Below are 13,892 nucleotides of genomic sequence, written 5' to 3'. Positions count from 1 at the left end.
TCAACTCAGCTAGATGGGAATACCGAGCTCCAAGAAACTCCCTGTGGAGTCCCCCAATGGTTCATACACCTCCATCAACTTCAATCTTTATATGGAACTCATTGACTGTATAAATGGCGACAACAGCATCGGGATCCACCAATTCATTAACTAACTCTCACAATCTCATCGACTGACCAGAGTCATCATTTCAGAACCTACGGTATTCCAGTCCTGAGCTGGATGCCAGGCCCCTAACAAAAGATTAACTCAACAGAGACCAAAATGACTGCTGGGTGACAGTGAAGGTCTTGGTGATCTCTCATATTGATGTAGGCCAAACTCTGTTTAACTGCCTTCCTGACACCACTATAAGCATCCTATATATTGCAGCTCAGCTCATCAATTGCTGAAGAAGTTCGGCTTCATCGCACCACCACTGAAGAAGCTATATTAGCTCCGCCTTTCCAAACCTGGATATTCTTCAAGACCAACTGTGTCACCTACTAGGCCCTAAAACATGAAACTCCTGAACACCTGACCTTTGAAATTGACCACCTCAGTTTGACAGCACCAAACCAAGAGCCAGAAAATTACCAAATTGAAGAACTGCAAGAAAGAAAACACTAGCAGGCGTGGCACCTCTATCTATACACAAAGGATCTGGTACAACATCCTCATCAACAAAAGCCTCTATCCGCATTCAGTTCAGAAAGAACTCTAAGGCTTGTTTCTTCAAAGAGCACTAAATATTCCCACGCACCACAATTATCAGTGGGTTGAAGTTCCTGCACCTGGATTTTCCAAGTGTGAAACCACTAGACTCAATTTTAAATGCCATAAAATCGTGTATACACACTAGCATTGGGAAAGGGTTGCATTGGGGCCCAGGCCCATTCCCTGACCACCGCAAGACCCTCTGCCAAGGGACAAGGAACCATATATTTGCCCCGGCCGCCTGAACAGGCAACATCATTCCCTTCCGAATCTCACCTTCCCCACCTTCCACCTTCTTTTCTGCCCCAGGCAGCATTCTGAGTGGTATTCAGTTGTTCCCCATTCAGAGGCGGGGTTTTGGCTTGTACAATGTCCTGTCTTGAAGATGATCATGAATTGTTTACTGGCCCACTATTTTGCTTTCTAGCTAGGTTTCTCCTATATAAATATCAATGTAAACATACATACATTTTATTTTGCCAACTGCAGACATGGACAGCTATCTGCACAGATTTATTTTAAAAGGAATGTTTAATGCAAAGTGTAAGTAAAAAAGGTTATATGTGTAGTTTAATGATTATGCTTAAATACTATTATAAATAAGCCTCCTAGTTTTCCATTTTAACTACTTCTTACACATCAATATGGGCAGAAAACAGTCTGATGAAAGAATTGGTCTTTTGATAAGTTTTCTTTACCGTCAATAAGACACCGAGCGAATGCCTGCGCAGATTCACTGCATGGGGAAAGTTGCGCTATCGCAGATGACTTCAATGAAATCGGAATCTGCAGCTCAGGCTATTGGTTTAATGAAATGTAAAGACAATTATTCCGGATTGTCTTGCTTGAGCTCTAATGAGGGTCTGAATGAACCAAATGTTTCTCACAATGATGACATAACTACCGTCCCACCTGCAAAAAGAAGTTCTCAGGATGTGTGGCATGTGAGTTAACTCGCACTTATTTTGAGGATATGACTTTTCAGTACTGTTAGTCCAACAATGTTTACGTCATCACTTATGTTCACAGTGCTTGTATATCTTTGGGCGTAAGAGCTACAGAAAACAATAAAACTCTAATTTTCTTTGGCAAAACTGTAACTAAACGTATTGTTCCTAATTTACTGCAAAAAGCAGCATGCCCGTAATTTGTCATGTAAATACATATGGTAAACGTGTCTCAACTTTATTTTTCACAGAACACAATATGTGGATAAATTCAGATAAAATGACAAATGAGTATAAATACAAATGCCAAATAAAAAAGAAATATCATAAAACTGTGAGCCTTAATTATCATTTGTATTTGCTTATATGTGTAGACCTGGTCAGGTCAACAAAAACTAAAATAATTGGACTAAACAAAAATACAACATGCATGAATCTCTGTTTCTTTTTGATACTTGCTGACGTTATGGCAATGCTTAGCAGTGTGCTTATTTTTACGTGTTTATGAGTATTAGAAATGTTGAAATACAGTGAGTGCTCTTTATCTGCATGTCAGCTTCTCTCGTGTTGGCTTAATGCCCTGCACCCTGCTGTTTCTGTTGTGCATGCAGCACAGTGCTTGCTTCCCGGTCACATGTCCTCACCTTCCGGCTCAGCTTCTCCCTTGTGTCTTTTTCCTCTTTCCTCTGCGCTTTGTATGGAGATGACATTTGCCTGAGGATCTCTTTCTTGCTGGGAGGGATGGAATGAAGGTCTTCGCTCTCCAACTTAAACTTTCTCCAGTCCTTGATCACTCCCTTGGGGCCTGTATTGAGAAAACAGCATTAATAGTCACTTCCTGTTCAACATATCATTTATTACAAGTGCTCTTTCCATGTACCTCGGGTAGCAATGATGAGGAATAGTTTGTTAACAGAATCGATGATATTATCATATTAGGTACCAGGGCACCCAATCTGGAAAACACAAGAATCGCAGTCGATGCGTGCTTGACGTGCGCTACCAGAGCTCTTAGGTAGACAGCTCAGAGCTCCAAACCTACTCTTTAGGTTTCAACTACGGGCAGTGAGACCTCCCTGTGGGTGACTTTTTTTAGTTCACTGGTAAAATCATAGATCTGCTCCGAGGTCATCACGCGTGCCAAGTAAGGACTCAAAAATCAACATGGAATACGTGCCATACTGAAGAATATTGATCACAGCAGCTCACTCTGGCCCACTAGTTGCTAACTTCCCCTTCCGATAAGCAAGCTTAACTTCATTTCCTTGCCTTCAGCCATCTGAAGTTGCCAAACTGTGATGCGCAGGACAATATAAAACTCTTAAATTAATAAATACATAAATAGAACTGTGTCTTTGATACTGAGAAAACCCCTCAGTCTACGCTACACTTTATATTATTTTGCACTCTGTATAGTGATATAAGGAAATCAATTATAAAACCCCTCTTTCTTGCTAATAGATTGTATAATTACAAAAATGCTTTTAATTATTTATGTAGCCTGGATAATATGAAGACTATGTGCACTGTTGTACACTTTATCGGATGTGCAATTAGGAAACAAAAGGAATTGGCGCATTTAGACGCATTATTATACGAAATCACTGATGAGGACAATTAGAGCTGTCACAACATATGTGTAGAAATTACATTTTATAGTGATTTTATTTATATGCGATTTTTGCACATTATGCATCTGAGTTGCACAAGGCTTACCACACTACATAACCATTACATTCTTGTAAAAACTAATAATACGAAATCAGATTGATTGTAAATATGAAACATAGATTTTCATAATTCCCTAGACTAATATATTGTATATAGAATTGTTTTAAATACACAACGATAACACTTGTATTTAATAAGGTCTTAAGAAAAGTAGTAATTCATTTTTTGTAACCCGTCCCCCGCTTATCTTGATTACCGATCATGTGGTTTCTTTGCAAATAATAATGGAAATTGTTTGAATTTTTAAAATGTACATATTGTACTTTGGATCAACTTAATCATGGTTTGTTTTAGAATGCTTTTATGGATGTATATTTTACTCCGAATAAAGCTGTTTTGAATTGAATTGAATTGACTACTCCACACATAATATCTATTGGGAGGAGTAATACTACTCAGCAGTGGAACTTCATCAATAGACTGTAGAATGTTCCACTCGTAAAGAAGGTGGGCATTTGGATAAAGCAAACATATTTGGTCCTACCAAGCTTTTTAAAATGAGACCAAAATCCCTCTTTGATTTGAAAAACCGGTGTCTTTCTTATTGTTCATAATGCAGAGGTTTAGTTTTTAGAACTCTCCAGTGCATTTGCTTATTAGACTCTTTAGTGCATCAAGGTGGTGGCCTTATATGAATTTTGGCCACATGGGATAATACAGTGATGAAATAATACTTTTAAAGAAAATGATGACCTCACTTAGGTAGCCTCATGCTGAGATGTCTAACTGAATTATTTAAGGCATTTGTTTTATACTGTAGACAGCGTTTTTTTTGCCAGCTCTGTCAGAGAGGTTAACAGCATCTGGGAAATATTGTCACACATTTAGATGCCTGAAGAGAGCATTTATTAACTGAAAAGTGACCATTTATCTTTTGAAAAGTATAAGGCATTGCCATGGAACCCATCTGCAGAGTTGATAACTTTTGGTCATTTTCTTTTGTTTACATTTGCAAATTATGCAATAGATAGTAGATTATGACTCAGATTCACTGCAATGAGGAAGTCTGTGTGGAGATACCGCATAGCTGTAATTTATATTACCATGATGGAATCTACACACATAATCCATTCTATTCCAAGCCAAAACCCCGCCTCTGAATGATGAACAACTGAATACCACCCAGAATTCGGCCTGGGGCGAAAAAAGAAGGTGGAAGGTGGGGAAGGTGAGATTCTGAAGGGAATGATTTTGCCTGTCCACGCGGCTGGGGCACATATATGATTCCTTGTCCCTTGGCAGAGGGTCTTGCAGTGGTCAGGGAATGGGCCTGGGCCCCTATGCAAACCTTTCCCAAAGCGAGTTTGTATACACGATTTTATGGCATTTAAAACTGAATCTAGAGGTTTCATACTTGGGAAATCCAGGTGCAGGAACACCAACCCACTGATAATTGTGGTGAGTGGAAATCCCACACAGAAATTCTACTCCAGACAACTGGTAATTGTTTCATTTGTAGTAAAGGCAGCAAATGCCTATTGATGTGGAAAGGGCCCAGGCAATTAAACTGCATAATTATACTGGACCTCTTTAGTGAAGGGTTTGTAGTATGTAGCTGAGGTAAATTATACATTTCCTTAATCTTGGATGCCCCAAAATTCCAGAAATAGAACAGTTCCAAGAAACTAAAAGAAATCATTTGATGCTGATCTGATGCCAATTAAAGTATGTTAAATAGAATTGGTTAGTAGATTTTACAAAATGGCAGCCCAAGTGGAAGAAGTTGAGTACAGTTGCTTTGCATGGAGGAATAGACAACAGAAGTGATAAGGCCATACTACTACAAGTTGATAAGGCGGTTTACTTGCAAATGGAGTGTTGAATGAAAAACATGTGCCCGGCAATCTAAGTTTAAGTTCTTTAGACTCATGGGGTTGGCACTTTTAGGAAGGGATTGTGTGTTCTGGAACCTGCAAGGAAGGAAAAAAGATCTATATTCTGCCACTGCTAAAGTAGTAATTACCAAAACTTACAAAGTGGCCCCTCAATCAACAAATACATAGGATGCAAAGGTTGCAGTTTACGAGTAATAACCAATCTATGATTCCCCAGCCAATAACTGTTTGTCTATACAATTTCATGTTCAAAGAGAAAATTGCGCCTTTTACTAAACCATTTTTAATGCTGGATGAAAATAGCCTAAAGGTTGGTACCTGATGAGCCAACAGCAAAATGCCTCAAATTTAAAATAAGAATTCAAACAAGAGAGACTGCAGCTGGGTGATAAACTCAACAATTCACATAAAAAATTCTTCAGACTAATAGATGGCCTGCTCATTTAAAAAGAATGGCAGCAGAAAAAGTGTTGTACGTATATTATGTCTTTAAAGCTAACAGATGTTACTTTTGTTTCTGATCACTTGCACTGAAGAATAATGCTTGGTCTGTGATAGTAAGCTGTTATGGTTTACTAATCCTCTTAGTTATATCCAGGAATGCACACCTCATTGAAATGGTATTAAAACAAATATTATTTATTCCCGAAACATAGATACATATTTGGATCTTTGTCTTGATGGTACTATGATGTCTGTTCTTTATCCTTTTTAACAAACTTAAATGTACTGAACTCATTTTAAAGGGAAATGAGTGACTTTGTGTTAGCAAGCACAATTGGTTTTAAAGTCCAAGGAATCTAAGCAGATAAGCAGATAAGAGAATGACTCTGATATAGAAAAATCTGCATGCAGTCCTTCTCAGATGATCCGAAGATATATGGATTGATTTAGATTTCAGACGACGGGTTACTCCCATAAGATATTATTGCATGTATATTTTGGCAGACGGGATATCCATCACCATGAAGTAACCCGTCCGCGGAAATCTATACTAGGCCCATAGAAGCAACTGCATTTTAAAAAATGCTCATGATTGGAATTTAAATGTAAATTATTTAAGGGAGAGAATGCTGCTCTTCCAAAAAATAATACACTGTATGAAGGTAAAATCTAAAATATAGGTAACAAATTTAGTTCGTCCAAACAGAATAGTAAGAAATTAATTTAAAGCCTTAAAATGCAGCAGGGTTGCATGGCCAGTCACACCATAATTGACACATGCTTCAGCAATTTTGAGGGACAGATATTAACCACTACTCGTGCTAAGTTACTACTGTCACTCACAATAAGCTCTGAGATCTTCTCGGGTTAATAAGAACCTTCCAAATAACAATGCTGGTGGTGGTAATAGGCTCCCAGCAGCTGTGGCCCGTGCCGGTAAAAGCGGTGGGGCAAGCTTGGGGCGGATTCGACAGGCGACCAAGAGGGAACATTTTATAAATAATCAATTTTCCCACATCGTCTGTCACTGTCAAAATCCACCCACCCAGCCCTACCATTCTTACCTGCACGGGCTCCCAGCAGCTTTTTTTTTAACGAAAAATGCATCAAACGCTTTGCTCCATGACAAGAAAGGACTACATGTTGTTCATATCATCTGGTTTCACTATTCATGAATCCAGATGTTAAAATGTCTGTAAAGATCCTAACTCTTTATTCGATTAAAGTAATTTCACATATTTCTCTAGAGCAACATATTTTTATATGATCGTGCCACCATAGCCATTACTGTAATAGATAATGCTCACATTGAAGATCAATTCTTTGCTTGCAGAAATAATCCTCAATGTTGACTCAGGCTTCAGTAATGTTTAACTTAAATTTTTATATTCATTCCTTTAGAAATGTGGCAGAAATAACACCATTATAAAATGAATAAAACGTACATACAGTTAACCAGGTACCACTGTTTATTTGGAGATAAAGTGAAATTAAACTTAGAATCTAGCTTTTATGCATATTCTTGTGAGTGAAATCGTAGTTTTATTCTGGTAGTATTGCTGTATTTAGATCTTAACTTCACAATTCAAAAAAGTTGCTAAGGAGTTTGTTTCTCAGTTATCAGTTACACATGGAAAATAATGATATGTGTTAATAAAGCAACCCCTTAAAGTCCTTTGGCATCAATTTCATCTCTTGTGTAAATGACATCTGAGAAATGCCTATTAACCTTCTAGTTATCAAGTTTTGATCGCAAGATTCTTAGAACATTTTAAGACTTATTTTAGCAATAAGAGGCTCGACTTTCCTAGACTTTAAATGGTATTACTGGGCACCTAAGGGTGGAAGAAATATTAAACTCTTGAATTCTAGTTTTGATGTCTGCTTGAGGTTGTCTTAATAGCACAGAAGAAGCATTCTGCTTAAATGTAGATGTTCAAGAGCCAGTTCTCCCAGAAAAATTTAAATCTACACTCATAGGTTTGCTGTTATATATTAAAAAAATTAAGGAGTACTCCTAGAAATCTCTAACAATCAGCACATACCAGGACATACACATGATTGGCATAACACATGAGTAAATGTAGTTGGTGTATATTTAGGCTGGGAAAGCTTTGGTGCATTTGCATTTTAAAACTTTTCTCTCTGAAAGCAGTTGAATTATATGTCTTCTAAGTTACTTATGTTTTACTTATGTATTTACTTCATCATATAAAGAAACATAAGTCCTGAAGTAAATTCTATTTATTAGACTTTATAGGTCTAGTGTTAGACTCTCTAGGCTAATTCCAACACACACTTTTGGGAAAGTATGCCGCAGACTCTTTTTTTATTTTTAAAACACGCAAACAAATAAGACGGTATGCAGTTAAATACAGACATTCAATATACAATTTTAGAGTACAGAAGAACCTTTTTAACAATATATTCATACACACAGATTTGTCCTGCTTTTTAAAATCTCTTTGGAGTTACCATGTTATAAAAAATATGTTACTTTCTCAATAGAAGCCAGCCTTGCCAACTTTTGAAACCATTTTCCCTTAAGTATATAGGCACTTACCTAATGTGTTATAACATTTAGTTTTTCCACAATAAAGGATTTCTGTGATAAATTTCTGCTTATATTTACTGAGTAGAAGGTCAGCATCTTTACAGCGAAAGATACATTTGGGTTCATTTCTCATTAGCTCGGTGTTTAGTACCAGCTTTTATTTTTTTTAAATTCCTTTTACCAGAATTATTTGTATCTTTTGATCTCATATTTCTTTTTAAAAATTTGATCAATGGGCACCTATTTGGACACACAGGCATAATATTCTACTGTATATCCCGTCAGTTTTCATTTAATTCCTTTAACCTTTTCATCTTCCATACATAATCTCATGTTCTCTGGGTAACTTAACATTGTCATGTGTAGCCCTCTGGTTTTGCCCCCTCTATCCAAATATCACTAGAGATTGAAACTGTCTACGTTAGCTCTCCTACGGGAGAGGCTACATTGCACCCTGCCTCGAGAATTTGAATAATGAGGAGTGAAGATTATGAGACAGAAATGCATTATACAAATGGAAACTTGCCTGTTAACATAGTGAATGTGTAGTGTGCATAACATCTGTGATAGCAGGTGATATTGTGATCAAAATGCAGCCATCCATATTTTTGAAACATGAGCAGTGGGGGCAAATTATGAAACTGCTGGTGTGCAATAGCACAATACTTTTCACTTCGACAAAGTGATATAATAAAATCTTCTTATTTTGGAATATAGAATATTTTTCATCTCAAACTTTGGACTTCTCTCTAACACACCTAAACTGAGACGGACCGGGGAACAACCTTTACAACGCAACTTTTACAACACACTACCATTACAACGAAACTGTTGCAACGCAAGTGGATTTACAACGCATGCCATTACAACGCAAGTCTTTACATCGACTTGCGCTAGATGGCGTGCTAACATTACAAATAGTGTAGTTTACTATCCCAACACCTTCCCTACTGTTAAGTGGACTGGAGTTGGAATAGTAAATTACACTTTTCTAATGTTAGCACGCCATCTAGCACAAGTCGATGTAAAGACTTGCGTTGTAATGGCATGCGTTGTAAATCCACTTGCATTGTAACAGTTTAGTTGTAACAGCATGTGTTGTAACAGCACGCGTTGTAACGTCATACATCCAGACGGACCTGCACCAATCCTTTCTAAGGGTATCATTACAATGCCGTACGGATCACTACCAACTTGCTGTCGGTTTGTCGGTGGCGTTCCGCCCAACAGTCAGGTATTTGGGCCGACCACCAAATTATGATGCCGGCATTTGGAATAGAAACTATAGGGGAGAAAGACCATCACCCGCGACAGGATCTATGATCACATTGGGATGGCGCTCATAATCATATTCCCTTTATAGCAGCAGTGCCGAATAGGCACAGCTGTTGGGATTATGGTTATCATTTCCCACAGCTTTTTCATGGCAGTCCCACCGCCATGGAAAGGCTGTCGAAAATGGCATTTGGGGGCCCAGAACAGGCCCCCCCTCCTTTTTTGGGTCACTGAAAAGTGATCCTGGGGGCACATGTAGTGCCGCCACACACAGCCATTAACTGTGTGCTATGCACCACATGGGGCATTGCACATAGTGCATGGATGTACACATATTATACTTTTCAATTGCGGCATATGCTGCAGCCCTTTACCTGGGTCATAGCACAAGCCGCAATGGAAAAGGACAGTTTCTAACTGGCACGCCGTTGATCATAATTTGGTAGTCAGAACGACCGTCTGCATGTAGGGTGGTCTTCAGACCGCTGTTATGTCGGGCGGTGGTCCAGATGCCAGACATCATAATCAGACCCTTAGTATTTCCAATTTTCACTAACTACAGGTGAAAGGAGGAAGAATCTTCCTCAGACTTCAAAGCTCCAATCTCATGGCCACAGTATTTACTTCTTTCTCAAATCAAAATGTGCCATGATAACAGTTTTAAATGCTTCAGAGTTCCAGAAATCTTTTTAATAGTGTTTGTTTCTATAAACAATAATTTATTAAAACAGCATAGGTACACTGAATCAAATGTGATGTTTTCCAAACATATGACACTATTGATTATCATTTTTATTGATCTGTGATTATTACTTTTAAAGAAGAAGCATCAGTTTCAATATAAAACTTCTTAAAATTGCCTGGTTTCTGTAAATCTGACAATGCAAAGAATATTTTCTATAACAATGTTACATCACACAAAAAGCAGGGTTCTCATTCACCTGCAATAGGAGATGATACTGCCAGATGGAATGCTTCACTCAATGCAGCAGGAGCTGTGGTAACTGGTGGGCTCTCCTAGTGGTGGGGAACCCCTTCAAATGGGAATTCCCACCAATCACCAGTAATAGGAGCTAATTTCCCCAAAAGAGTCACAATACCAGATCCATAAAATGATTTGGTATTATAGAACCTGTTCTTTGAGGGCATATACAGTTTTCATGTAGGCCAGATGTAGGTAGTGTACAAAGGATGGCACCAACAAGTCTGAGTGCCACTAGCTTGTGGGGTCCAAAGGCATCCCATCCAACCTTTGGGAAAGTGTCCCAGTGAAACCAACCCTCTTAAGGTTTGGAACTATACAACCCTCTTGCCCAGCGGAGACATTTCAGCCTAGTGTTTCCTAGGAGCCAGACAGAAACAGATTAAAGAGTGAGGAATGGTCCACTCTGCCATCCCAATGGAAGGGATTACTTTGATGAAACTTCCACCCTGTGTAAGAACAATACCATTTGCTACTACCGATTGTATTTTTGTGTAAAAAGAACCAATATATGTTTTGAATCAGTCTAGGCATGGGGACTATCCACAATGCTTGGCCTTGATTAAAATGACCATATCTTAAGAGGCTTTGAATATTTCTGACATCTTTTGGCTTATCCAGTCTTTAACTGCCTTATGAAACACTCAACATTTCCTACAATAAATCATCCATAAAACAATGAAAGGCAATGACATACAATGGCTGGACATTATATTGAGAAGGTGTTAAACAGCCATATATACAGCTTTCGATGGGAGGGGATCACACATCAATGGGCAGGGGTAATAGATCTGTAACAGGATGTTGGCACAGAAAAGAGATGGGTTTAATAGTCCTTTCAGTTTTTGTACTTGCGCATTGTATATGACAACGGTAAAATGCATAAATAAAGAATTTAAAAAAAACATAAATGGAGTTTATTTTTTATTTTTCTACAAACCATATCACAAACTATCATAGATTCAGTTTTTCAAATATGGAACACCTTGGACCTAAGGCACTCATTTTCTAATCAATGACACAGAGTAAACATCTTAATGTTTATTTCATTCAGTCTACCATTTTACATAGCTAGACAGAAGAATAAGACCCTAACAAGTGAAGATAACTGATGCATAAATTTTTCCTATGTACTTGGTTTCAAATGCGTCGTTAGGACCTCTTGTTAATTCATTGTTAGCACACAGACTTCGCCACAAGGAATTTCTTTTCAAGATACCAATTGAGTTAAACAATCATAAAGGAAATGTGGCTCCAACTATTTGTCCCCTTGGGATTAAACGCATTGGTAGATTCTTGATAATAACCCATAAATTGCCACTTCTGCAACTCCAACATGCTTTATTATCTCTGGTGTGTCTAACAATGTTATTCATTGTTTTGTGCCAGACAAACACCATACAAAATGTTAGGAAAGAACACCCATTTTTTTTTAGCTAAAATCTATGTATTTAGACATTACTTGGAATTACACATCATAAAACATATTTTTCAATGTATGGTAGGACCAGGTACAATATTACATTAAATATTGGTACATCAATTACATCCATCTGAGTTTTCTTTTAATGACATGGATTTTTAATTTCTGGTTTTTCAGTATGATATGTCACTACCCAAGTCATCAGATTAACCACCGTATAAACTCCATGATTAAGTAATTATTTTCATCCAAATGTATTTTCTATACAAGTCTAGTGTCAATGTTACTTGTAGTTTCTGAATCCACTAGCCCTTTTTCATTGTTAGGGAACAGCCAAACTTAAATTATATTTGAAGTATCAAATGTACATGCCAATTCAGTTTTTACAATGGCAACGTAACCATTTCATGGTCCAACGACTGGTCCTCTTTATCCATGTGGCCTTTTGTTTTGTGGATGTATTTTAAAAAGTATCTATTCTCAGTATGGTGCAATCACAAACGTTTCACAGGCTATCCTTTCTGCCAAAGAAGTTAGATTTAAAAGGATTCCCCCTGCATACATCCCACCTCATCATTCAATTTTCTCCTCCTTCCACTCGCAATTCTCTCTGAATTCCTTTTCCGGGACTCTGAAATCATCTATCTATTCTGTCTATCAAATGTAGGACAAGGGTTAAAAAGGTAAACAAAAATGTGATGGGGTGAATGCTTTATATAATCTAGTAATTATTCAGGTCCACATTCCAATCCATCCAGACAAGAGTCATCATCATGTTATACGACTCAGTCCTACTCCAATTGGAACAATCCAGCCTGAACCGCCAGGTCCCGTCTGTACTGGTGGTACTCCTCTTGTAAGCCCTGCACCATGCCTGCTAGAGACAAGCTCTGCTGCACTCTGAGAGTCCATGACCTCCCCATATGTATGCCTGACTTTTGACAGCTTTCACTTACCTCTCCTAAGGCCTGATTTAGATTTCAGCAGACGGTTTACTCTGTCACGAAAGTGACAGATATCCGGTCTGTGGAAATATATGTTCAATAATATCCTACGGAGTAAGCCGTCTGACAAGATCTAAATCAGGCCCTTAATGTTCTTTTCATACAGTGGTGTAGAGCAACACAGCCCTTTTATTAGCGAAAATCTCCATCCACCTCTAAAGCTTGCAACCTCAGTTGTGGGGATGCTCATCTGGCTCCTCAAAAGAAAACTCACATTTGGGTAATGCAAATTCTGGGTTTATATTTATGACTGACAATAAAACATTCTCTCAAGATCATATCCTTTTCACTCAATCATATAATACAAACAAGCACATCCTTAAAACTGTGAATTAGAATTCTGGGGAACCTTCTGCAATGATTGAACCCTAAAGACACTGCCATTCAATTTCTCACTCTCCAGCAGGAGTCAGTGAAGATTCATTGAAAACAAAATGCACTTTTGTATTGTCGGGAAATTCCACTATTCCACTATCATGGTTCTAATATATTTCTGAGGCCTGGGACTTGATCAATCCAGCAATCTCAAGCTACCTTTTCTAGTGTCAGGTCAACTCCTAGAGGTTTAGTTGGCATAAGCAAATTGTCTGCAAAACTAAAATATACTTTCTTTAACTGACACTTCATATATTTTACTCCAGTTAATAGACTCAATACTGTAATCATTGAAAAACGTCATGGTTGATGAGCTTGTATGCAGAAAACTGAAAATACCCCTGAAAGTGCCATTGAAAAGAAAAATTCAACCATCATTAAAACTCCAAACAAAACAAAAAAAAACGTAGTATTTTTAAAGAATTAAAAATGCATCATATAGTGAAAATAACCCTTCCACAGCTCAACAACATTGCTAAGATCTTCTATTCTTTTAATCAAAAATAAATATACACCTCTATCTTGGTCAAACAAATCCTTTCGTCAGCCAACATCTATAACTCCTTAACAGCAAATAAACAAACTCACACTATTCAAGCCCATGAAAGTGGTGGATATCCTGAAGC

General features: G+C 37.8%; 1 protein-coding gene across 2 annotated transcripts in view; it reads right to left on the bottom strand.

The window, feature by feature from the left end:
- Positions 1-13,892, bottom strand: part of PDC (phosducin) — a 134,026-nt gene that overhangs the window by 24,384 nt on the left and 95,750 nt on the right. For both annotated transcript variants that reach the window (XM_085601664.1, XM_085601663.1), the window contains exon 3: positions 2,288-2,448. In XM_085601664.1, coding sequence (XP_085457790.1) covers positions 2,288-2,448 — 161 coding nt within the window. The remainder of the gene's footprint in view (positions 1-2,287; positions 2,449-13,892) is intronic.

Source organism: Triturus cristatus, chromosome 4_2 (genome assembly GCF_964204655.1).
Source record: "Triturus cristatus chromosome 4_2, aTriCri1.1, whole genome shotgun sequence".
Lineage (NCBI taxonomy): Eukaryota > Metazoa > Chordata > Amphibia > Caudata > Salamandridae > Triturus > Triturus cristatus.
This window is presented reverse-complemented; position numbering and strand designations above follow the sequence as displayed.